General features: G+C 38.4%; 1 protein-coding gene across 19 annotated transcripts in view; it reads left to right on the forward strand.

Moving 5' to 3' along the window:
• RAPGEF2 (Rap guanine nucleotide exchange factor 2) overlaps positions 1 to 22,782 on the forward strand; it is a 256,095-nt gene that overhangs the window by 140,472 nt on the left and 92,841 nt on the right. For 2 of the 19 annotated variants that reach the window (XM_084972192.1, XM_084972193.1), the window contains exon 1: positions 21,562 to 21,951. The exons of 13 other annotated variants lie outside the window; for them this stretch is intronic. In XM_084972192.1, coding sequence (XP_084828318.1) covers positions 21,892 to 21,951 — 60 coding nt within the window. In that variant the 5' untranslated portion in view covers positions 21,562 to 21,891. Of the gene's footprint in view, positions 1 to 20,833; positions 21,017 to 21,561; positions 21,952 to 22,782 lie in introns of those variants that run through there. 4 more of the 19 variants (XM_013978701.3, XM_084972189.1, XM_084972194.1 and 1 more) reach the window with 4 other exon arrangements.

The following is a 22,782-nucleotide window of genomic DNA, read 5'->3' on the forward strand; positions in this document are numbered from 1 at the left end:
GACCTGGTGGAAGCTTAATTGCTACTTGCGTGAAAGTTTTGGGGCAATTCATTAGAAATTTACATCGTCAAGGCTATAGATGAAAGCTTTAAATTGCAGAAATCCCAACGTGAGAGTGTTTTGGGAGACCCCTGGTAAAATTTTAGTAGGATAGAATAAAGGCTGAGTCAAAAAGGAAGTAAGCATGCAATATCCCCTTGTATTTTCATATCTGTGCGTTTTTAGCCAGATTTCATGCTTTTATTTCATTCTGTATTTTAGCTGATAATTGGTGATATCTTTGCTTATTTCTGTCATGCCAATATGTGACTAATTTGCAATTTTCCATATTACTCATTTGAAATTTGGGGTCAAATTGGGGATTACCAGAGAATTTGGAGTCAAGGAGGGAAAAAAAACCTGACTTATCTCTGGAAACTAATTGGTTAAGTAACTAGCGAAATTTTATGGCTGCATTTTCTTGTTGCCCAAGAAAAAGATCATGAATAATTTAATTCACATTAGAGGAATTCTACCATCAGTATATCATCTTTGGCTATTAAAGTAACCTCGCCTGAAAGCACGAAATATTTGTATGATTTTTCAAATTAAAATGAAGGAGTTACTTTATGGTCTGTATAAGAAAGCACATATCAAAATGCCACAGGTGACATGATTGCTGTATTGTATTTTAGAAGCACTGCTAATTTTTTGATGTAAAAAATGTCGATAGTTTATCAAAATTATATCAAGTTTTTAAAAAGTGCACCAATGTTTTGCACTTTTATTTGGTAAATGTATATTTAAAAATATATGACTTTAATGTTTTAAAAGATACATCATTGTGTTATTAATTCTCCTCTTTTTTTAATATGAGAAATTCAGTTACTCTAATTCCCATGTAGAGCTAGGAATTGAATTCAAAGTGTGCACTGAGTTATGATGTATACCTAATGTACACTTTTTAAAATCAGACATGTTGCAGCAGTTTAAAACAGATTCTAATAATTTTCTCCATACACACAAAATACTCACATAGTACATGTAGAGGGTTTTTAGGTCACTGTTCAAGGCAAGTGTGCAAGGTCTGCAGAGAATAAGCATTTTAAAATGCAGTGAGAAGGCCGGATTAGAGATTACTTTCATTAGCATTTTCTTACATTTTGATGAGTGGAGGTTGAGGCTGTATTTAAAACTGCCAGAAAATAGGGTGCAACACAAATCCTCAGTCTTCCAGTGGGTAAAGGTGGGAGAGAGATAGGCTGAGATAAGGTTCCAGGCAAAGGCTGGAAGATGTGGGGTCAATCTTGGTCTGACTTGGGACTTGGGACAGGTTTTACCTTGTCAACAGGTTCAAGAATAGGTTGGGGGGCACTGTTTATTTTACCTCTAATTACAGGCCCTCTTTGCGCTAATGGTTAATTTACCCTGAAAGTTTGGGTGGGTAGTGAAGTCTGAAATCCATAATACGAAATGAGAGGAGGGATATTAGGACTTAAATGGAGGAAGGACTTTCTTAATTTTCACATGACTGAAGTGATGGAAGCTGGAACATACCTGTTGTGTTATCTTTTATTCCTTTGTGGTTGTTAATCAAAAATTTTTAAAAACCCCACAAAACCCAACTCTGCTGTATTCCTAATTTGGAAAGAGCAACAATTATGCAGAGATATTAGACTGAGGACTAAACGAAAAACATGTCCCATCTAAACTCTTTAGTTTGTATGTAGCAACTAACATCTCCTAAGTTTGCAGCCTTCCTGGGCTAGTTGCATAACTAAAATGCTCTGCACACTTTGAGGTTGTGATTGACTTTCCGCTCCCACTTCTGCTTGCCCCTCCAAACATGGCTTTACTTTATACAAACTTGAATTAGGAGGATTCCAACACAGTATAAAAGAAAACATATTTACAAAGTTTCATTCAGTACAAAATTTTTGAAATTACAAAAAACTATCAGCCATGTAAAAAGATAACTCCCACACATTCTGTTAGTCCTACTTTTCTACATTGGGAATGTACAGTTCAACACTGTTTAATAATTTTATGTATTGAATTTTTCAGTAGGTTAGTCTTAAAGTTCTTGGTATAGGTATACAAAAGTAATAAAAATACCTCATAAAATTAATGTAATCTAAGTTGAATACAATGTAATAATACCAAACATTATGGGATTAATTTTTTATTGTAGTCAGTGATAACATATCTGTGGAAGTTTCTGTAGTGGCTCAGTGAGTTAAGAACCTGACTGGTATCCATGAGGATGAGGGTTCGATCCCTGGCCTTGTTCATTAGGTTAAAGGATCTGGCATTGTTGTGGCTGTGGTGTAGGCTTGCAGCTATAGCTCTGATTTGATCCCTTGCCTGGGCTCCTCCATATGCTGCAGGTGTGGCCCTTTAAAAAAAAAAAAAAAAAGACAAAATCTTTAATGGGTAGTGCCAACATAATATTGATTCACGTATGAGGCTTATGAAAACGAGTCCCATTTTCCATAACGTTATTCTTTATAATTAAGAGCAGTCTGTTTCTTCTAATGGTTACCTAATCATTCCAAAGTTTTATATCTGATATAGATTTTTTTAAGGTGATGGATTTAAGTTGGTTTTGTCTTCAGTTAAGAACTTCTTGGTAGGTTTTAGTTAATTTCAAAAAAAATTTAGGTATTGAAACATGAGAAAATTGCAGTGTTTGTGTGATTATACATATTTATTTGACATTAGACTTAATGACTTAGGCTATTGTTCTTGCATTAGAAATAGGCAGTATTTTCCCTCATATCATGGCTTTGCTTTGGCACTGATTATTTAATTTTTTACTGAGGTCTTCCTAGTTTGGCCCAATATTTGCTACTTAACAGTAAGAACATGTGTTTTGTATAATATATCAATGAATATTAAGGTCTTAGAATTTTAACTTGTAACAATCAGTTCCTATCATATCCCACTTGACTAATTTATTCATATGATATTTAAAATCTGTTTATATGCATATACAGAAATTATTCAAATATGGGGAATTTAATTACTGGAATATTTTTATTCTTCATTTTTATCTTTCATCAAGCATTTGTTTAATTGAATCTTAAAACCTTTGTCTTCAATATTGTCATCAGTGCCTCTGAATTATAATAGAATGGAATTTCAGAAAATTTGTGTATTCCATTTCTTATCTCATAGGAAAGTTCAATTAGTATTTTCATTTACATATTTTATTCATTTAGTGAATATTTATTGAGTGCCTATCTTATGTCAGGTATGTGCCAGACTCCTTGGCTATAAAGGTCTACAAGCAGACAGAAGCTGCCCTCATTGACCTTATGGTCTCGCACAGAACAGATAAATAAATGGGCAGCTAAAGCAGAGGAAAATCCAGGTAGTATGGAGGCTCAGAAACACAGCATCTTGAGGAATTGGGTGTGGCTCCTCAAATGGCCTTAGTTTCCTGGCTCAGGGGAAAATCTTTAATAGAGGAAAGCCCAGTAGAGACGTGAAAACAGAATTGAGGAGTAAAGAATGGAAAACAGAGATATGGTTAGACTCTTACGGTCATTAGATGCAAAAAACTCCACACATTTTGATAAATACCAATATGTTTTTGTGGTATGCATGCCTGCTGTTTTATATTTACATCAGAGTCTTTTAAAGAGAAGTGTCAAAAGTATCCTTTGCTTGTCATGCTTATTATCAGCAGGTTTACTGGCCCCTCTTCACCTAGATCATGTTGCACTGTAAAATCCTGCAGGAAGCTCCCTGGAAAGGTCTTTGAACAATAGGTGGCCGGAACAGCCCTGAGCCACACGTGCTGCCATTTCTGGCAAAATGCAGCATGTGAAAGCTGCTGCAGTGGTCTCTATCTCCTTGCTTTGGGGGGACTGTTTCTCTTTCTTGCAGTTATAATCAGGTATTTATGTTGATTTAATATATACAGATTGAAAAATTACACTATGGAGAGTATGTTTAGAAATTGAAATGTAAATCAGGAGATAGTGTAAAAAATGATTTATTTCTTGCTATTAAGAGCGTGCATTGCAGATTCATGCAAGGCAGTTGAGAGTAGTGTGCTGTGTGCTGTTTACACAAGTTTCAGCTTCTGTTAGAGGATGTCTATTTTTATATATTACATCATCGCTGCTGCAGAACTCCCGTGGCTGCTGGGATTTACTGTTCTTTCATTCCATTCTGAAAGAAAGCTTGTATTGATGTCATAATTGGACCCATCTTTTGGTTGCACTTGGAAATTGAAAGTAATAAGGGTGTTGTGTAGCAAGTCATGCAATATTTCAAGTAGTTTATTTGTCAGAAAGATCACTGCCACTTTGTCCTGCCTCTAATTGTGAACACTGGTGGCTCTCTGTGCCTGCACATGTTTTAAATACACTTGGCTAAAATTTAACTTTTAGTCTCAACAGCAAAGATCCTTTCATCTTCAGCTGTTTCATTTATGTGATTCTTTCTTTCTTAGGAGATTTTGCAGTGCTAATATGCTGATTTGAAAAATGTCTCTTTTCTTTGGAAAAAATCTACTTTGATATTCAGATCTACTTCTTATAAGTGCAGAATCGACCTTTTACAATTAAGTTATCAGTTCTAAGTTGTCTGTTTGTACTATTTGAAATATTAGGTGATTGGGTATTCTCCTTTGATTTTGCATCCTATGTTAAAACACCTTTCTATCAGCTAAAAGATATTGTTGACTGGCCTCTGGAAGAAACTCTAGCATGTTATTCAATGTATGAATGTTAAGTTTACATCACTTGTGAAATGAAGATTTTAATGTTTCATATTAATTTTAAGATGCTATACTACTATATTGTGTACATATTTATGTGTATAAATGTTCCTCCTTATAGTCTCTCATAAAATCAGTCATTATCCATATCTCACAAGTAAATTTTCTCCCTTCTTTAAAAAAATTAATTAGGAATGAATTTACACATTAAAAAAATAACAGCTTATTGAGTTACAATTCACATACAGTTCACCTATTTAAAGTGCATAATTTGGTGTTTCTTTTTTTTATTAAAAAACATGTAAATTTATCATCTTAACCATTAAGTGTATAGTTCAGTAATGTAAAGAATATCAGAGATAGTGACTGACTTGAAGGTACTCAGTTCACAGGTGTACCTTGCAGCCTTTGTGATTGTTTAAATTACACATAGGCTGAGAAATAACTTTAAGATATTTTGGAAAAAAATAATTAAAATTTACTAGAAAAAAATAGGCTTCCTGAGCAATCGTTTATATTAGAGAGATTTCTTATAGGCTTAGTGTGGGTCAGTAGCCTTTTATTTTTTCCTAGGTCGTCTTCTCTTTTGAGTGGAATACTGGTGGTATTGGATGTGGTATGGGATTTAGAATTGCTAGCCTAGAGGAGAAATGATGTGACCACAGAGTGGGCCAGATCTGAAACACAAGTTGCTACTTGGAATAAACGGTGGAATAATTCCAAAAGGAAGGATTTGAAGGTGAAAAAGGAAGTATTCAGGTGTCTTGCTTTCTATTCAATGTCTGTGAGGATAGCAGGATAGTACTGATAATTGGTCACCAGTGGCTTTGGTACAATCCGTAGACTTTTAGGAGTGATAGAAGTGGTGGCAATAAGTTGTAGCATTTCCTTTCCACTAATTATTAACGTATTTCTACTTTCTATCCATTTCTTTCTACAAATTTCAACTGAACTTTCAAAAAACTGTATTTTTTTTCTTTTGCTTTTTAGGGCCGCTCCTGCAGCATATGAAAGTTCCTGGGCTAGGGATTGAATTGGAGCTGCACCTGAGACCTGCCCCACAGCCGTGGCAACACTGGATCCAAGCCGAATCTGCAACCTACACCAAAGCTTGTCGTAACACCAGATCCTTAACCCACAGAGAGGCCACGGATCGAACCCACATCCTCATGGACACTATGTTGGGTACTTAACATGATGAGACACAACAGGAACTCCTCAAAAAGCTGTTTAAATCATTGGGAATTTTGAAATACTCAGGAAACGTTTTTAGAAAAAAAGGATCATTTTGCTGTGTGTTAATTTATGAAAAAAGCACATCTCAACTGTGATGCAGAGAATACTTGGGCCTTGGCGATATTCTTGATGTTATTGCCCTTGTCAATGGTGTTATTAATGAGTGCTTGACAGTGCCCATCTTTTTCTTTTCTTTTTCTTTTTTTCCCTTTTTTGGCCGCCCTGCAACATATGGAGTTCCTGGGCCAGGGATCAGATCCTAGTGGCCACTTATGCCACCACTGCAGCAATGCCAGACCCTTTAACCCTCTATGCCAAGCTAAGGATCAAACCTATATCCTGGTACTGCAAAGACACTGCAGATCCCATTGTGCCACAGTGGGAACTCCGACAGCTTTGGTCTTGTTTTCTCCTCAGTAGGAAAGTTTGCTAACCTCGGTACTAACTGTGGTAGGACCAGAAGGGTACCAGCAGTTAGCCATCCTGCAAGCCAACTGAGTTTTTCAAAGATTCAGCTGAGGTGCTCTCTTACAGAGTTTTGTCTTAAAGGAATCCAAGGATAGCTGATGACTGGATTTTTAAAAAGAGCTAAGAGGCTTCTTATTTTCTAGTTCACCTCTCAGAGCAGCAGCTGTCCCACTTTTTGTCCATCTCAGGACTGCTTTATACTCCTAAAACTTTTTGAGGGCTCCAGCAGCTTTTGTTTAGGTGAAATATCTATGTCATTATTTGGCTTATTAGAAATTGAAACCGAGAAACTTAAAAATATGTATTCCTTGGTTAATTAAAAATAATAAACCCATTGTACATTAACAGAAGTTTTTTTGTGTTATGTGAAAAATAACTATTTTACAAAACAAAAACAGTTTTTGGAGTTCCCGCTGTAGCAAAGTGGGATCAGTGGTATTTGTACAGCTCTGGGACACAGGTTCATTCCCTAGGCCAGTGGGTTAAGGATCCATTGTTGCCACAGCTGCAGCATGTAAGTTGCATCTGTGACTCAGATCTTATCCTTGGCCCGGAAGCTGCATATGTTTTGGGGTGGCTGAAAAAGAAAAAAAAAAAAAAAGAAAAGAAAATGTAAGAAGAGTAGTGGTGTTTTATAGTTTTGCGAATATGTTTAATGTTTGGCCCTAATAAGGCAGCTGGTTTCTCATCTCTCCTTCGAATTCAGTCTATTGTGATGTGCTCTTCTGGTTGAAGCAGGCAAAGTATATGAAGAAAGTTTGGCCTCACACAGAGCTGGAAATGGGGAAACTCTTGCAACAGCTTATTTAGATTATCTTATTCATACATTACACCACAATTTGACAAGTGGTAGTTCCTGAAAGATTCACTTGTAGTGAGGAATATAACCTGCTGACTGAACTTTTTAAAATTTTCTTTTATGGAGTTCCCGTCGTGGCACAGTGGTTAACGAACCCGACTAGGAACCATGAGGTTGCGGGTTCGGTCCCTGCCCTTGCTCAGTGGATTAACGATCCGGCGTTGCCGTGAGCTGTGGTGTAGGTTGCAGACGTGGCTTGGATCCCGAGTTGCTGTGGCTCTGGTGTAGGCCGATGGCTACAGCTCCGATTAGACCCCTGGCCTGGGAATCTCCACATGCCGTGGGAGCAGCCCAAGAAATAGCAAAAAGACAAAAAATAAATAAATAAAATAAAATAAAATAAAATTTTCTTTTATGAAAACCTACAGGTCTTACTTACACATTAAGTGGGTCTTTCTACTCATGCTCGATTTTATATCATCATGCACTGGGCATTGAATTTAGGTCTTCCAAATTTTGGCACCTTATGCAATATCAAAAAAAAAATCACATTTGTGAATATTACTACCAGTCTCATGAAAAGAAGGCCTTAATTATTGTGACGCTGTCAGTCTTATGGTGCTGGATATAAGTTTTCTCCAAATCTAATTATTACTGGAAAGCTAAAATTTCATCCTTGGCAAAGTGCTATCAGCTGTTTTCCTTGAAATGACAAGCTCGCTGTGTTCATTTTCAAGAAAATATCTGCCAATAACCAAGTCTGAGGAACCACAGTGTGTCAATTATTTATTCTTTCGTAGAAAAATAGTGTTCCATGGTAAAACCAAGTGCTAGGCCCTTCTGAGCGCAGGGCCCTTGAGATGGCTGAGCTTGCAGCCTGCAAGGCTGGCCCCGACCTGTGTGATTCTTCCCTGGACTTCCTTTTCCTTCTTGCTGCTTCATTCCCTTAGAGATACTAGGAGAAAATGGAAAGGTCCCAAACTAACTTGGGATGGAATCAGAATTAAAAAATTTGCTTTGCATTAAATAGTTATGTTTTAAATATATTAATTATGTGGGATGGTTACCAACAATCCATTTTGTAGTAATCTTTATTTATTTATTTATTGGCCACACCCCTCAGCATGTGGAAGTTCCCAGGCCAGGGACTGAATCTGCACCACAGGAATGATAATGCCAAATCCTTAACTGTTAGTCCACCAGGAAACTCCTATAGTAATCTTTAAAAATATATATTTTTACTTAATATATTTAATATTTCTCATTTAGAGCATTTTTCTCTTTAGGAATTTATTTATTTATTTTTTTGGCCGAGCCTTGACATGTAGAAGTTCCTGGGCCGGGAATCAAACCCACGCCACGGGGGAATTTTATTTTTGAAGTACCCCCCCCCCCCGAAAGTTCTTCAGTTCTCCTTCCCTATTAAGATAATTATGAGCCATTGTGTGAAATTAGAAAATTAAAAAATTTTTAATGCAAAAATTTGCCTGGTATGAAAGGATGATATAATCGTAACTGTAAAGTGTCTGTTAGATAACCCTTACAAATGAGGTTTTGGTTTTATACTAATACCAAAAAGACTAGGTTTTGGTGTCCCCACCCATCCCCACACCCTCAGAGAAAGACCATCACCATGAGTAGTTTCTGCAGCCTCCTGTGGGCAATTAATACTTAAATGTTCAGGATAGTCTAATCTATTAGAAATTTTTTCAGTTTAATACAGCAAAGTAATATCTAGCAATGTATTTAAAACTTCTCAAACCTTCTTACTATTTTTCTTTTTTTTTAGGGCCACATGTTTTGGCATATGGAAGTTCCCAGGCTAGGGGTCGAATTGGAGCTACAGCTGCTGGCCTGCACCATAGCCACAGTAACATGGGATCCTAGCCGTATCTGCGACCTACACCATGGCTCATGGCAACACCTGGATCCTTAACCCACTGAGCAGGGTCAGGGATCAAACCCACATCCTCACAGATACTCATCAGGTTAATTACCATTGAGCCACAGCAGGCTCCCCTTCTTACCATTTTTCAAAGACAGAATTTTATCTCTGCTACCCTCGACTTGGAGGTTTTTTTTTTTTTTTTTTTTTTTAAACTGGCGTCTCCTTTCTTTTTGTCTAAATAAATATGCTGCCGCCAGTCTTTTCCATTTATTCTGTTTATGTTAAGGCACTAGTGACAGGAATTCCCTGATGGCCTAGTGTTAAGAACTCAGCATTGTCACTGCTGTGGCTCGGGTTTGATCCCTGGCCTGGGAACTTCCACATGACGCAGGCATGACCAAAAAAAAAACAAAGGACACTAGTGCTTAGTTTCCTTTGTCATCACTCAGTGTGGTTACTCCTCATGATTCTGCTCTGATATTCAGTGTTTTTAATTAGTCAGTGATGGCAGCAGCATCTCTGAAAGGGTGGAGCTGCTTGGAAATGGACCAGAACTGCTGTCCTGCTCCCAGCTCTGAGGTGATGGGTTTGCCCTGTTAAAGGCTGACCTGTCCACATGAATATTGTATGGGGTTAGTGGTCACTATAGATTTCCTGCCTATTTCTCACTTAGAAAACTCTCCACTTTAAATAGCTATCTCATTTCCTTCCCTGATTCATTTTTACCTTTATTGCAAATACCATGTGTTACTTATAAAACACAAGCCATCAAGAAAAATAGATTTTGTTATACATTTGCTGCAAGGCCGTCTGTAGTTAGCATTTCATGTGATGCACAGTACATTTTGCTTATGTCTACCACACTGTTGAACTAACCAAGACATCTTCTGAAGGTCATGCCTGATTTCTTGTTTCCTGTCCTGTCTCGCTTTGTCTTGGGGGTCCAGTGTAGAATAATAAGTGAATGCTTCTTACTCTGTGTAGTATTTCATTATAGATGTATGGTTGTGTGTAAATACTGTGAACTGCTACTTTATGGCACAATCAGGAGATGTGACCTTCCATGAATATGATTCATCTGGCCAGTTGTGAGCAATTCTGACAATTGTGATTGTCTGATACATATAATTAAATATTCTAGTGTTGTCCTTTTAAAAATATCAGCATACCAGTCATTGAAAATTTCAAAGCGCACCTAAAACATGAATAGGTAAAATACTGTTTGCCTTTTTAGAGCTTTTGAGAGAGGGAGACACTGGATGTGTGGTGTATGCTCTGTTTATTCATTCACTTATGAGAAGGAAGATTGACTGTATCATCTTAAGCTCATATGGTCATACTGGGTGGCTGAATTCTTTTCCAAGAGAACATTTAAAATTGCTGTGGCTTCTAAAATATTTTCTATATTGAGACAATCTTCTTTATCTAATTATTTTCCAGGCAAATTTACTTAGAAGCATTTCCTGTCTGGGATGTATTTAATTTTATCAGAGGAGCAGTCTCAGTTCTGTTCCTGGTAGTAAAGTCCATTGATGAATGCAGCCATTTATAAATACTGTCATTTTCTTTTAGAGTGGAGATTATTGAACCATTATAAAAACTTATGCATATTGATATTTATTTGAAGACAGTTTTAAAAAGTGGAAATGCATTTGTTAAAAAATTAAATGCCTGAAGAGTCAGTAGAGTCTTGGAAACAGATAGTATCTTGTGTTCCATTGTATTCCTTCTGCACAGTGTACATGTTGTTACAGTAGGTACTCAGTGGTATCTTGGTTCTATGTGGATGTCTTTGGATCACACTCCCAGAATGAGCACTATTAATGTTTCTCGGAGAAGCATCACAGACCCACCTGCATTAACAATTCCACAAAAGGTATCTGTGTAAAGGTGTTAACCCCAGCCATCTCTAAAGCCTTCATTAACAGGCTGCCCAAACCTTAAGTGCAACTGAGGTTTTTAGAATATCTTAGAAGGAATAAAGTTGACCTTATTGAATGCTTATGACATATACAAGTTGCCTGGGTGCTTTTTCGTATATTTTATCAATCAAACCTCTCAGTTCTTTTTTTTTTTTTTGGTCTTTTGTCTTTTTTTGTTGTTGTTGTTGTTGCTATTTCTTGGGCCGCTCCCGTGGCATATGGAGGTTCCCAGGCTAGGGGTTGAATCGGAGCTGTAGCCACCGGCCTACGCCAGAGCCGCAGCAACGCGGGATCCGAGCCGCGTCTGCAACCTACACCACAGCTCACGGCAACGCCGGATCGCCAACCCACTGAGCAAGGGCAGGGACCGAACCCGCAACCTCATGGTTCCTAGTCGGATTCGTTAACCACTGCGCCACGACGGGAACTCCAAACCTCTCAGTTCTGAAAGCTCAGTGATGGTGTCTCCACTGTTAGGTGATCAGCATCTTAAGGCCAGAGGTGTCAAGTAATGTGTTCAGTGTTCATAGTAGTGAAGATTGTGTCAAAGATATAGATCTTCTCTGTTCCTGATATGTAAAATTCTTTATTTTTTAAAATGGATTTGACATATATTGTTTTTATGTTACTCAAACTGTAAATGTAATCTAAAAGAAATAAATGTCAAATAATTCAACCACCTTAGATGCCTACAATATAAGTACCTTTAAAATAAATGGGCTGGAGTATAGAATGTCCACTGTGATAGGCTTTAGCTGAGGCATCAGTCTTTTTTGTTGCAATTAGGTGTTTTCCCTTTTTCAACCATGCATCCCTTATCAATAAAGCAAAACATTCCACTCCCCCTTTTGAACCTTTCTAGCTTCATTCCAATACAGAAATTGCTTTTCACTGGTAATTCGTGCTATTTCATAACAAATTATGACTGTTTAATTAATGTATTTTAAAAGTTAAGTCCACTGATATCATAAATAACAAGCCAAATCTTCTAAAAGATTTTTTTCAAGTATGACTTTTTAATGAACCAAAACAACTTACAGTTGTCCAAAAGTAGTCATCCTTTTCAGAGATTTAAAAAAAACTCTCATAGGAGTTCCCACTGTGGCACAAAAAGATTGGCAGCATCTTTGTAGCTCCAGGACACAGGTTCAGTCTCTGGCCCAGCACAGTGGGTTGAAGGATCAGGCATTGCCACAGCTACAGTGTGGGTTGCAACTGGCTTGAATCTGGTCCTGACCCAGGAACTCATATGCTGAGGTGTAGCCAAAAAAATAAATAAATAAAAAATAAAAAACCATCATAAAACTACTAACCTTTGCACCAGAAAATACTGCAAGTGTTTTGGTAATATTTAAGAATGTTGAAAATACATATTTAATTTCAGAGGGGTTACAAACCTTCTATAAAACTGATTATATAGTTATGTACAACTTTTAATGATTCAAATTATTGCTATTAAGAAAGTCACATTTTACTTAGCTTTTTCTAAGTTTAACAACATTTAATTTGCAAAGTAAGGGGTATTACAAAGAAAACTTCTAATAAACTCTTGTCTGATGATCATTACAATTTTTTAAAAGCAAGGGCATTTTAATATTCCCTCTCTGACTACCAAAGGAAGAAGACAAAGATCTCAGAATAAAGGATAGTTAGAACCAGGAAGTCTTCCCAAGATTCATTTCCATTCAGATGGTCTCTCTTTTTCTGTCATTCTGTATCATACTTATTACCCCTCTATTGCCATCATGCTACTAGCTAATGTTTAGGAACAGCCCCATGAGATAAGATAACCTGAGAACTTAAATGGCTTTTAGGACTCTCTGGTCAAACCACCTAATATATATATATATATATATATATATATATTTTTTTTTTTTTCCCTGTGCAGTTGCTGACATTCATCCTCTGTTGGCAGATTTTTAATTACTGTTAGCACTCATATATGTGAGATAGTCCACATAATGTGTGTCAAAACTGTACTCATGGGAGTTCCCTGGTGGCTCAGCAGGTTAAGGACCTGGTGTTGTAGCTGCTGTGGTGCAGGTTCGATCCCTGGCCTGGGAACTCCTGCACACTGTAGGTGAGCCCCTCCCCCCAAAGAAAGAAAGGAAGGAAGAAAAGAAAGAAATGAAAATAAAACTGAACCCTACTGTACCCTACTGGTACAAAGGAAGGGTTTTGTAAGTCATTTTGTAAATCATAGCAGTTAGGAAGGGCCTAAGTATTAAGATAGTTTTCCCTGTTTAGCTGAACTCTGCCTCTCTATAATTTTAGTTTATGGTTCTAGATATCTTTTTTTTTTTTTTTTTTTTTCTCTTTTTAAGGCTGCATCTGCAGCATATGGAAGTTCCTGGGCTAGGGGTCTAATCGGAGCTGCAGCTGCTGTCCTACACCACAACCAACCAGATGCAAACCAGATCCAAGCTGCATCTGCAACCTACACCATAGCTTGCAGCAACGCTGGATTCTTAACCCAGTGAGTGGGGCCAGGGATCGAACTCTCGTCCTCATGGGTACTAGTCAGATTTGCTACCACTGAGCCACAGGAGATTCCCTAGATGTCTTTTAAAGTAGCACAAATGAATGGTCATATTCCATTTTCATGGAACTGTGCCTTGGACATTTAAAGAGACCCTGCTCCATTAAGCCTCTTCTCTAGGTTAAACATTCCTAACTCCTTTTTTAAATCCCTTATCCTCTAGATTTTCTGCTGTTCTAACATGACAGTTACTCTTTCTCCTATGTCATGATGTCTAGAATGGATTGCTATAAATGACATGAGGTTCTGCAATATTTACAGTTCAGGGTGCAGGTCCTCACTCTGGACCTTTGGTGTCTGGGAATGTAACCTGAGACTGTGCTAGGGTTTAAGTCCTTGTGTGCTGGGTCAGATGGAGCTTTTGGCCAGCCCACTTTTACAGATAGCCCTTCACACCCGCTTCCTACCTCACTACCAGTCATTCTCCAGCCTGATCTTCCCTGTCCTCTATCTGGACGAATGACACTTTGATACACATGTAGGTTTTTACATTTATCCCTGCTTAATTAATTAATTAATTAATTTTGTCTTTTTGTCTTTTCTAGGATTGCACCTGCAGCATATGGAGGTTCCCAGGCTAGGGGTCTAATCAGAGCTGTAGCCACTGGCCTATGCCACAGCCGCAGCAACGCCAGATCCTTAACCCACTGAGCATGGCCAGGGATCGAACCTGCAACCTCATGATTCCTAGTCGGATTTGTTAACCACTGAGCCACAACGGGCACTCCCAATCCCTGTTAAATTTAGATTGGCTGGTTTTCATCTCCTCTTTTCACCTGTCACATTATTTAAAACACCTCATTTTATCAGTAAGCAAACTGGACATCTTTTATGGTTGTAGAACTCTCCTCTGTTTCCTCATCTGACAGTCCATGTGGTAATGCTTCACAGGTTATTTTGAAAACGTTTAAGTGGAATCACACTTTCAATCTCGTAGCAATTACTGAGTGTTAAGTACTAGAGGTAAAATGTAATTTATCATTGATCATATCAGATAATAAAGTGTTGTATGGTCCCTGTCTTCAGCTAACTTAGATTCCATTTTATGGTCAGCATTCCTCATTTTGTTAAATGAAAAGAGAAGGATAATTAACAATTTATTGTGCTCATGTGAAGGCATTATTTTTAAGGAAATAATTGCTGTTTATATTTGGAGTGTCGTGGTGTGAAATATCAAGGTCAGGAGCCCACTTTGAGGCTTTGCTCCTAAAAAAGCAGTAAAATGATTTGCAACCAATATACACAGGCTCAGACTCTGAACCTGAGCATTTCAAGGTGAAGTCTGGTCTTGTCTTAGAAGAGGTTCTAGGGAGTGAGGTAAGCTTTGTTAAATTAGCTTGTTAAAATCCATTTTTCAAATAAGTACATTTTTAAAAGCCCCATTTTGTGTGTTGGAGTTGCTTACTGATTTACAGACTTCTTTATTTTTATTTGTTTTTCCACACATCTTAATTTCATGCCATTTTTTCATTTTTCTTTTCTAACATGGCCCATGTAAATATGGAGCATATTTACCATAGACCAGGTTACATTAATTTTCCAATTATGAATCAGATGTAACACAAACACTTTGTCAACATTTTTTATTAAAGAAAGAAATATTAAAGATTTCTTTGGACCATATCTTTAGATCTAGGTGATCTTTTTTTGGACTCTAAATTAGGTCTTTCTGATACAAAGTGCTAACTCAAGTAATGGTTCCTAGTATTTCTAAAACTGTATTTAAAGTAAATTCAGATGTTTATTCAACAATTATTGTGTATCTGGTGTGGTGTTGGTAGCTCTCATTTTGTTTCATAATTACAGTATTTTTAACAATGAACGTGAAGCACTGCCATTTTATTTGTCAAGGTAGAAAAAATAAAATTCTAGCCCAGATTTCCTCTATGAAGATGGTGTGTGTGTCGGGGTGAGGGGTGGAGGCACCTGTCTGAGGTTTTCCCAAGGATTATGTGAAAAATTATGTGAAATGTAGGGTTGGGTTACAGTGTGATAGATTTGTCAGATAACTGACCTTTTTTTTAAAGGAAGATAATATAATACTGATGGGAGGGATGTATTGGGTTTAGGGAAAGAGAAGTAAAACTTGTAAATGTACCAAGTATAGTAACTGTATTTTGCATTAGCTTAGTGCTCAGTATGTTTGGTATATTCATATAGAAAATAGCACTTTAAAATGTCATTTGTTTGGTTGAGCAGTGAAACATCAGGAATCAGATTTGTAAAATTTGTTGTTTCCAGATGGCAAAGAAATAATTCTTCCTGCTTCTCCACAGATTTTCTCCAACCTCTATAGTTTTTTTCCCTCTGGAGTAGAGGAAAGAGGGGGGGGAAAATCGATGTACAGGTAGTGGATAAGCAAAGTAGATGGTACGAGAAACCTTAAGCTCTAGTTTGTGTTCTTCCAAACTACTGACTCTCTAGTCTTATACACTTTATTTTTCTATGAAAGATGAATACATTATTTTCTTTCTTCCCTTGGGTTTTGACCAAGCTTAATTAAATGTCTGGAAAGCACTTGGAGATCTATGGATAAACACTCTAGGTATCATAAATGAATAAATGCATATTAATCCTCAGTGTGGTTAATAATTACTGAGAACAGACCATTTTTCTCAGCTTCATAGTAACTAAGAAAATACTTTAGGTGGAAAAATATAAATGAATGCAATGGTTTTAAATTTAACATGGAAAGCCTTGACATTAAATACTTTCTTGAACTGTGTATGGAATCGCTATCTTCTGGGTCATTGTTACTGATAATTTAGAAGTCATTTAGATATTCTTAAAACAGGCAGAAAGTTGTCGCAGGATCCTTTTTGTAGCTGGATCTATTGAATGCCACTGGTTATATCTAGGTGGTGAAGGAGTGTGCTTTTGTCTTGTTTGTGTGGAATCTGTCCTATGAGATTCTCTTAAATCTTCAGTTTGTAGTTTATATTTAGCATATTATACCTGGTGTAATTTATCTCCACGTACAAGGTAGTGTGGGTAGTAACAGTTCAGCGTGGCCATCATAAGTTTTAAAATGTATAAGTGACAGGTGTGGAGCCAGGTTGGAAGAGAAACCACAGCAATCTTAGCACCAAAAAGCATCAGTACCTGAGGACACAAGGCTCTGACTTCATCTATCAGGTTCTCCAATTAGGCTAGTTTCCTCCTCCAGATAAATGACTCGTTTTTCTGGAAAAGTATAAAAAGGTCTGCCTCCATCAGCCTGGGGGCGATTTGACTTAACCCAAGAGAAGGGCTTTGGTCACAGGGACGTGGGGGGCATGGGCTACATGGGTGAAAGTTGTAGAATTTGACTATTTGGTCCTTGAATTGCCATTTGCTTTATTTCTGTGTGTAATAAAAATACATATAGCATTTAAAACTGCCACGTGAGCCATTTTCCTGTATACAGTTCAGGGGCACTAAGTACACTCCCATCACTGTGCACCCATCACCACCATCCATCTCTAAGGTGTTCTCATCTTCCCAAACTGAAACTCCCCTCCCATCTCTTCTCTCAGCCTCTGGCAACCACCATTCACCTTTCTATCTATAAATCTGACTATTCCAGGTTCTTGGTGTAAGCAGAGTTATACAGTGTTTGTCTTTTTGTGACTGAACTATTTCATTTAGCACAGTGTCTTGTTGTAGCTTGTTAGAGAGTTTTATTCCTTTTTAAGACGAAATAACAGCCCATTGTATGTATATACCACATTTTGTTTATACATTCATTCATAGATGGACATTTGGGTTCCTTTTACCTTTTACTTTTTTTACCCCCAAGACTTTATTTTTTTTAGAGCAGTTTTAGGTTTACAGTAAAATTGAGAAAAAGGTACAGAGATTTATCCTATCTGTGCCCCCACAGATGCTACCTCCTCACACATACCCCTAGCCACCACTGATCTTTTACTGTCTCTGTAGTTTTGCCTTTTCCAGAATGTCATATAGTTGGAATCATACAGCATGTAACCTTTGGAGATTGACTTCTTTCAGTTGGTGATATGCGTTTAAGATTTCTCTGTGTCTTTTCATGGCTTGATAGCTGTTGTCTTTTTAGTGCTAAATTATATTTCATAGTCTTGACATACCATGGTTTATTTATAGATTAACATACTGAAGGACATCTTGGTGATTTCCAAGTTATGCCTATTATGAATAAAACCTGTAAATATCCACTTGCAGGTCTTTTGGTGAACATAAGTTTTTGGCTGCTTTGGGTATATATCAAAATGTGTGTGAATCACCAGGTAGAAGTGTATTCAGTTTTGCAAGAACCCACTGCACTGTCCTCCAAAGCGGCTGCACCATTTTGCATTCCCACCACCAGTGAATGAGAGTTCCTCTTGCTCCATATCCTCACCAGCATTTGGTGGTGTCAGTGTTTTGAATTTTGACCATCCTGATAGGTGTGTAGTGGTACCTTGTTGTTTGGATTTGCATTTCCCTCATGGCATATGCTGTAGGGCATCTTTTCATATGATTATTTGCCATCTGTAAGTCTTCTTTGATGAGGTTTTTATTAAGATTTTTGGCCCATTTTTTAATAAAGTTTTGCCTTACTGTTGAGTTTTAACATTTTTGTAGTTTGGATAAGAGTCCTTTATCAGATGTCTTTTTCAAATATTCTTTCCCAGCCTGTGGCTTGTCTTCTAGTTCTCTTCAGATTGCCTTTTACAGAGCAGAAGTTTTTAATTTTAGTGAAGTCCTGCTCATCTGTTACTTCTTTTCATGTATCATGTCTCTGGTGTTGTATCTGAAAAGGCATTGCCATACTCAAGGTCATCTACATTTTCTCATATTATCTTATAGAGGTTTTATAGTTACTGCATTTTACATTTAGATCTATGATCCACTGTGAGTTAATTTTTGTGAATGGCGTATGGTCCACTCCTAGATTCATTCTCTTATATGTGGATGTCCATTTGTTGAGTACCATGTGTTGAAGAGACTGTCTTTTGCTCTGTTATATTGCCTTCTCTCCTTTGTCAAAGATCCACTTTCACTTTTTTAGATTTTTTATTTTTTAAATGCTTTTTATTTTTTCCATTATAGCTGGTTTACAGTGTTCTGTCAATTCTCCACTGTACAGCAAATTGACCCAGTCACACATACAAACATACATTCTTTTTCTCACATTATCCTCCATCATGCTGCATCATAGGTGACTAGATATAATTCCCAGTGCCATACAGCAGCATCTCATTGCCTATCCACTCCAAAGGCAACAGCCTGCATCTGCCATCTCCAGATTCCCAGTCACCATTTACTTTTAAATTCTTAGTTTGTCTGTTATAGAAACATATTTGGGATTTGGATAGGAACTAGTTTACGAGATCAGATATGGTTTTGCTAATGTCCACTCCCAGTCACTGGGGATGTGGGTCATTCAGACAGTGTGTGTATCTGCCACATGTAGCACACAGGGTGCTGCAAGTCCACTGGCATGCAGACTGACATGGCACCAGCCCTCATGGAGCGCATTTTGTAGCAGGGGGAGCAGACACTCACTGCTCAGGTACTCTCATGATTGAATGTAAAATTGAAGCATGACAGAGATGCACAATATCATGGTCACTTTGAGAGCATTTCACCAGTGTGTGTTGAGGGGTGGAGGAGAGTCAGTCAGGAAAGGAAGAGAGGAGAGTTGGAGGCAGAGGAAATAACATGTGGAAAGATCCTCTTGCTTCTTCAAGGAAGCAGGAGGCCTGAATGTGGAGTGAGTCTTGATGACATGTGCAGTCTGCAGACTTTGTCCTGAGAGCAATGGGAAGCCATTGATGTATCTGGATTTGAAGTGGTGGCTTCATAGATGAGAGTGAAATGACCAGATTTTAGTTTCTGAAAGATCTCAGAAGCAGTATGTTAAACTGGGTTGAGTGGATGAGGATAGAACTGAATCCAGGCAGTTCATTAAGGGGACTTTTAGAGATTTGAAGCTCCCCCCCCAAAAAAAAGATTGGAATGCATGATAGCAGAGATGAAGAAAAATTTGAGTTTTAGAACAGGAAGAGTACTTAACTCGCGGGATACTGCGATGGATTGAACATGGAGAAGGGTATTAAGGGTTACTTGTCAGTGTCAGTTGTATAATGGGACCATAGTGGTCCTTCATTGGAGAAGTCAGTGGGATAGAGGATGATGGAAGCCAAAGTAGGTGATTCTTAAGAGCTTTGGTTGTGCAGTAGGGAAGAGGTTAGACTGTAGCCACAGGAGAATCGATGATCCAGGGAAGGCTTCTGGTTTATGTTTTGTTTTGAGATGGGAGAGACCTGAACATAAGTAAAAGCCTATGCAAAGAACCTCTAGTTGTGGGGAAGAAGTTGAATATATGGGGGGCCGGGGTTGGGGGACTGGAAAATAGATAACATAGGCAGTCAATGAGAGGGACATTGGGGAGAAGGATCCAAAATCATGATGTAGGGGAATGGATGCTCTTAGATGTGAGGGGAAAGGAAGGAGGATAATCAGTGCGAGTGCCATGTCAGGCAAGTGGATGAGAAGCACAAGGCAGAAAGGGCCCTCAGTCCTAAAGTCTGTTACTCAAGTTGCTGGACTTTCCGTATCTACCTTCTACTCTATATACCATTAATAGACCATGAGAAACAGACCAGTGCTTCAAAGTTACAATGTCAGCTCTAATGCTATCTTTTCAAATGACCTACTGACCTGGGTGAAATTACGTTTGTGATAGAATACCACGCCTGTATTAAATTTCAACTTTCTACCTCTAAAAGAACTTTGATTTTTTTTTTTTTTAAAGTCTGAGTGTGTTTAGTTTTATATTATTTGCAAGGTGCTGTGTGTGTATGGGTGTTTGTGAAAGTCACATCTTCTAAATTTATACAGAGCTTGTTAAATGTGCATTTTGTGAATTTGGGGTGGACACTTGTTTCCTGTAGCATGTGCTTTTTGAGGGTCTGGAAGAGGTCACATCCATCCCTGTATCTTCACCTTGGTGAAAAATCGTATTTTTAGTCCAAAGCTATTCAAGTAAGTCCTGCTCTGTTTTCCCACCCTGTCTTCAGTGATATTATTTGGAGTCAGCAATCAATGGATTCCATCCCTCTGAGACTTGCTTAACCTACAGCTGCTGATAAAATACAGGCAAGCGCTCATTCCTTTTTCTGAATCGTCCATTGCTACCTTAAAGAGTGAAATGGTTAAGTAGAGGAGGGGGCGAGCCTTAAGGAATGTGTGTACCATTTGAGCTGAATATTTCAGTGTATATAGGGAGAGGGAGGGTGAGAGAGAAATCCACTTACATCACTAGAACTGCATTGAGTGTGAGCCTTGCAGGGTAAGAGACAGACCACAGTGTCTTGCTTTCTGCAGGAAGCAGCAATGCCGTCTGTTTCCTAAGAGGAATTTTTTATTTAGAAAAGGAAGCTTTCTCTCTACCCAGGAAATGGCTTTCCTTGTGCGTTGCTATGCCAACTGCCTGCAGCCATGGTCCTCCAAAGTAAGCACAATAATGTAATTATATTGGTGTGTTGCATTCAGACTCATGCTTCTGAGTGTATGTGTGTATGTGTACGTGTGTGTACATGTGCTGTGTTTCTGTTCGTGACTCTTGCTGGCAGTCATGCTTGTGCCGAGTGTGAGGGACAGACATCATTAGATTAAATGTCCATCAGTGTCATGCCGCAGAGATTAATTGTGCAAACTTGGTTAGTGGAGCGGGACAGGGATCACTGGCCGTGCTCCGTCAGCATCCTTGGCAGCCAGGGAGGAGGTCCCGATTCACACGCTCTGCCCTGATTCTTTCTCTCTCTCTTCCTTTCTCCTTTTTTTCCTCTTGGTCAGAGGGGTCCCTATGTGTGACTGCAAATGAGACAAGAGTATTAACAATGCTCGGCTGAGTGCTGGGGACGGGCCCCTCCACCGCCCTAATACCGTTCTGTAGGAAGCCTTTGGAGGGGAGTCTGTGTGCAGTCAGCCATTTTAGCTTTTTTTTTTTTTTTTTTTTTTTTCCTCCTTTTCTTGTGCCTCTTGTTCTTCAGTCTCAGAAATGATCTTGTTCTCCGGGAAGACCAGGAGCTGTATAAGGTTTCCTCTGTCTCGCCCTAGCCTGAGATGGTTAGGGTTTCAGTGCTATAAAAATGGAGACGAGCAGGGTTGTTCAGATTCCTTTTCGGGTCCACAAGTGTGAGGGTTTGCAGTCACCAGTCCTGACACTTGAAGCTGCAGCTGGCTCTCCTTTTTTTTTTTTTTTTTTTTTTTTTTTTCCTCCTCTGTTTCTTTTTTCTTTTAATCCAATGCTGTCAAGGGTGACTTGCCGTCCATGAGACATTGGTCCATGATGTGTCAATTCAGTCCAGCCTATGTTCCTTCGTTATGAAACCACTAGCAGTGCCAGCTAACCATGGAGTTATGGGCCAGCAGGAGAAACATCCAGTAAGTATCGCAGAGACTGCTTGTGTTTCCATGGCACGTCAGAGAGAACTGCTTTAAAACGGGAATGATTGCTGCTGCTCTTCAGGGAAGGCAGGTGCTTTAGAGGGGGTAATAGTATGCTTGGAGGAGGGAGGGTAGGTTACAACTGGCTTGTTCTTCCAATTTTGTGGCTATGTTAAAAAAAAAAAAAAATTTAACCAAGAGCAGCAGTTCATTTAAAGCCCGATCACGAGCACTGGAAGTATTGGACAGCTGATTTTTGTAATCAGAAATCAGAGCTTGACCATTCAGCTTTAACTGAGTACTCAAGATGGTTTCTTAAAAATATGTTTATAGTCAAACTTAATGAGAGCTCGTGCAAAGGTTATCAGGAATGGATGTCTGTAGTAAGGAATTCACACATAGGTTGGAGGGAGGGAAGGAGGGCTTTGGTTATTGATTTGGTAATAAAACGATCAGGGGTGCTCATCTTAACATGTATTAATAGATAATGAAAACACAGAATTTTTTTTCAGTGCCACGGTGTTGCTTCTTTATAATTGGTCCCATGAGTCAGCTCTGCGTTTGTCATGCTGAAATCCCATAGGCGGCAACCGCAGTTTGTGAGAAACACTTTTTTATGGCTACTTCCAAGTCTGACCCTCCCGTTCCCATGCTGCTTTCATGTCACCATGTTGGAAGTTTTCTGCCGTCACACTAATTCATATGTGCTGTATATAACCCCCCAATGAAAAGGCATCCATTTAGGCAGCTTATATAGGAGTAAATCAAAGTATTTCTTAAATGTCCGTTTTTATATCCTGGCATCTGACAAGTATCATATTAGAGGGT

The sequence above is a fragment of the Sus scrofa genome, chromosome 8, assembly GCF_054392235.1.
Source record: "Sus scrofa isolate SSC_HxYL_T2T_F1_AM1 chromosome 8, Sscrofa_HxYL_maternal_Yorkshire_Landrace_v2.0, whole genome shotgun sequence".
Classification (NCBI taxonomy): Eukaryota; Metazoa; Chordata; class Mammalia; order Artiodactyla; family Suidae; genus Sus; species Sus scrofa.